Raw genomic sequence first — 3,643 nt, forward strand, 5'->3', positions numbered from 1 at the left:
GAGAGTTTGGTGAGGAGGAACGTCTTTGCAGCGAAGGAGGTGAGAGCAGAAGGAATATTTATGTTGGGTTTGCTATTTCTTTTTTATTACTTGTTTGTTTTTGTTCTTTTATTTCATCTGTTCATTTGAACAAAAGAATGAAAACATCCACGGCAGCCAGAGTCCAGAGATAGTTTACAAACATCTTGTTTGACATTATTTGACACCTGCTCTGTCTCAGATTTGCTGGTTTGCATGAATAAACTAAACTCAGGCCTGTCACAATATTTTAGACATTTTTGACTCCGGTTCGTTTATTTTTTTGTTATTTTTTTGTTGTTTTTCAGATCAGTGTCCAGATGACCAAAGTGCTTCTTCACATGGAGGACAGATTCGGCATTAGCGGCTTCCTGGTCCTCCGGCAGGCGGCCATGGTGGCTCTGGCCGCCGTCGACTCTGTTCCTGTACGACTTTGATTCATTCTCTTCGTCCAGCCTGATCGCATTACGCATCGTAAATCCATCCGTCTCTGTCTGTCTCAGGTCACTCGGTACTTGACGACAGAGTTTTACTCCCTGAACTACAGCCTGCGGCAGCGACTGGACATCTTAGAGGTGAAACCAGCAGCTTTAGCCACTTTTAAATCTTTAAAGTCTTTATAAATCTGATCATGTTTGGGCTCTGCAGGTCCTCGCCTTGGCGGCTCAGGAGCTTTCCAAACCTGCCGCCGATAAAGTTATCGCAGCTGCCTCGGAGCTGACGCCTTACCAGAGCACCAGCGCCGCCAGCTGGAGACAGGAAGTGGAGAAGAGGATCCAGAATAAAACCAAACGCATCTCAAAGGTCGCGGCTCGTCTTAGCGCCTCGCTAAACGTTTTAAATAGTCATTTAACGACCAGAAATATTACTGCTAAATCTTTAGAGGTGCAAGTTCTGACTGGCTTGGGTTGCTAGGCAACGGGGCTGGGCTCTGTGTGCGTTGCTAGGCAACGGGGCTGGGCTCTGTGTGCGTTGCTAGGCAACGGGACTGGGCTCTGTTGCTAGGTAACGGCTCACTGGCCTAGAATGTGGTTTTGGAACAGAATTTTCCGGACACCAAAAAAACATGAACTCATTTGCAGAAAATGGCTGTTTGTTTTGTTTTTAGAGGCAGCAGAAACTCAAATAGAAGTAAAAAAAAAAAGGGAATTTAATAAAAAATACTGAAGTAGATGTTTAAAATAACATACCCAAATCTAATTTTGTTTTTTTACTCGCACTTAAATATCAAAATAAAGCGAAACCTTTTTAGGATCCATCAGAAGTGAAAACATCACAGCAGCTGCTGAAGTTTCAGAGAAAATGAAGAAGAAACACAAAATCTTCTGGGTTTTTTTTTTTGTCTCTTGACAGAATATTTTTACTTGATACGTCATAGAAACCTTTAAAAATATAAATATTGATTCAGCTGAAGTAAACTAAAGCCAGGTAACAGGAGTTTTAGTAAAGGAATACCATGCTGTTAAATCCACTGTGACTGGTTTAAACCATGTTTCCTGTGACTTTTAGACGTTTCCCTCTGTAGAAATCGTCCCATTCTTTAAGTCAGGCGTTAAATAAGACGACCGTCCAGCTGCCTGTGTTGCTTCATGTCGATGTTCCTGCAGGGCTCCGCCCAGCCGGGAGCTGGAGCCGCTCCAAACCGCTACGCTCCTGTTGCTGGATACTTCTTCTTTCCTCTCCTCAGAAATTACGACAAGTTAGTATTTTAGTGACACTCTGAAGATTTGAATAGTTTTAACTGATGGGTTAAAGAAAAACTCCTTTCTGGCAGGCCTGAGGTGACCTTTGACCTGCTGGGCAGTGACCACCTGGTTCTGGGCAGGTTGATCCACACGCTGGGCCTCTTCATGCACTTGGCCGTCAACGCACCGGTATAATATTATATTATATTAACATTTCTGTTAATCCAGACTTTAGCTGCTAATCTGACTGAGCTATGCTAGCCGTTTAGCCTGTTTGCTGCTGATCCTCATGCTGTTTATTCCCAGATAGCTGCACAGATGGGAGCTGCGTTGTTGGACTTTGTGTGGGCCGTTCGGTACCACGCTGACCAGTACGTCTGACTCAGGCTGACTGGAAAATCTGGAGTTTTTATTGGTTTCTAATGGTTTAATGGTTTTTGTTGGTTTCTAACTGGGTTCCTCATGGTTTCTGTTGGTTTGTTGTCACTGAAGGACGGTGAGGCGAGGCGTCCTCTTCGCCGTCTGCTCCGTGTTTCTGAGCATGCCCAGTCAGGCTCTGATGATGGACCTCAGCCAGCAGCTGCTGGAAACAAGAACCTGGCTGGCAGGTAAAAAATAAAAATAACAGAAGAAAATGTGATCAATAAAACACTAGACTAGATCAGAGCATTCTGGGTTTCAACGATTCAGGAATGTTGTCTTTCCTTTCCTTCCTTCTTTCCTTACTTTATTTAATTCTGTCTCTTTATTCCCTTTTTCTCTAATTTTCTTCATCTTTCCTTCCTTTTGCCACAGATTCATGCTGAACTTTTGTGTTTTTATATTTTAAAATCAACATAAAAACCTAAAAACGGGAAAAGTCTCAAGTTTCTCTGTGAAACTGAAACCAAATTTTCATGACATGGAAATCTGACGCTGAACGAAGCATGATGGGATATTTCTGACCTAAAGTTCACATCTCCACCTGCAGACTGTATTTCTGTCAGCAGTCTCCCATCACACACACACACACACACACACACACACACACAGATTTCTGGGAAGGAGATCAGGAACCAGGATGTCCTGTGATGCGATTCACTCCGTTTTTATTTCTTTTTTCTTTTTGCCTGGAGCAGAAAATCAGTTTCAGATTGAACTGAGACTGAAAGACAGAATCGACTAAAACAATGTTTATTTTCCCCTTTCTAAAAACTGGTTCTGGTTCTGGTTGTTGTCTGTCCACAGATGTGGCCGAAGTGGACCCGGACGCTGACTGCCGTAATTTAGCTGTGCAAAGCCTGGTTCTGCTGGATCAGAACCTCAAGAAGCAGCTGCAGAACCCGAATGGCCTCAGCCTGGAGTCGTGACCAGTTCAGCATCTGCATGAGGAGAGGTTCTGATGATTGTCTGGTGGAGATGACGCTGCAGATGTTTTCTGGATGTTTTCCAATCATAGGGATCAGGACGTCCTTTAAACCCTGCATTTAGTATCGCAGGTGCTTTGCTTTTTTTACACTTCCTGGAACATTCAGCTGGACACAGGAAGTGGACTGGTGACCAACGTGATGGCATTCACTGCAAAAATACAAAATATTACCAACAAAACTAACTTACAAATCACTTTCTTATCACGATGTAGGAGCTTGTTTAGTCAATAATCACACAATATTGAAGAAAAAGTATGAGTTCCATTGGCTCCATTGCCTAGCATCCTCAGCCAAGCTCAGCCTGTCACCTAGCATCCTCAGCCAAGCTCAGCCTGTCACCTACCATCCTCAGCCGAGCTCACCCTGTCACCTAGCATCCTCAGCCGAGCTCACCCTGTCACCTAGCATCCTCAGCCGAGCTCACCCTGTCACCTAGCATCCTCAGCCGAGCTCAGCCTGTCACCTAGCATCCTCAGCCGAGCTCAGCCTGTCACCTAGCATCCTCAGCCGAGCTCAGCCTGTCACCTAGCA

General features: G+C 44.4%; 1 protein-coding gene and 1 long non-coding RNA gene across 2 annotated transcripts in view; one reads left to right on the forward strand and one right to left on the reverse strand.

The window, feature by feature from the left end:
- The window catches only part of telo2 (TEL2, telomere maintenance 2, homolog (S. cerevisiae)), a 10,414-nt gene extending 7,149 nt beyond the window's left edge, over positions 1-3,265 (forward strand). Inside the window, exons 12-20 of the mRNA XM_007577999.2 lie at positions 4-39; positions 327-443; positions 522-593; positions 667-822; positions 1,626-1,717; positions 1,793-1,892; positions 2,010-2,074; positions 2,196-2,311; positions 2,931-3,265. Coding sequence (XP_007578061.1) covers positions 4-39; positions 327-443; positions 522-593; positions 667-822; positions 1,626-1,717; positions 1,793-1,892; positions 2,010-2,074; positions 2,196-2,311; positions 2,931-3,052 — 876 coding nt within the window. The 3' untranslated portion in view covers positions 3,053-3,265. The remainder of the gene's footprint in view (positions 1-3; positions 40-326; positions 444-521; positions 594-666; positions 823-1,625; positions 1,718-1,792; positions 1,893-2,009; positions 2,075-2,195; positions 2,312-2,930) is intronic.
- Positions 3,191-3,643, reverse strand: part of LOC107833820 (uncharacterized) — a 1,080-nt gene continuing 627 nt past the window's right edge. The window contains exon 2 of the long non-coding RNA XR_001659591.1: positions 3,191-3,451. This is a non-coding gene — a long non-coding RNA (uncharacterized LOC107833820). The remainder of the gene's footprint in view (positions 3,452-3,643) is intronic.

Source organism: Poecilia formosa, unplaced genomic scaffold (genome assembly GCF_000485575.1).
Source record: "Poecilia formosa unplaced genomic scaffold, Poecilia_formosa-5.1.2 Scaffold463, whole genome shotgun sequence".
NCBI classification, from domain to species: Eukaryota; Metazoa; Chordata; class Actinopteri; order Cyprinodontiformes; family Poeciliidae; genus Poecilia; species Poecilia formosa.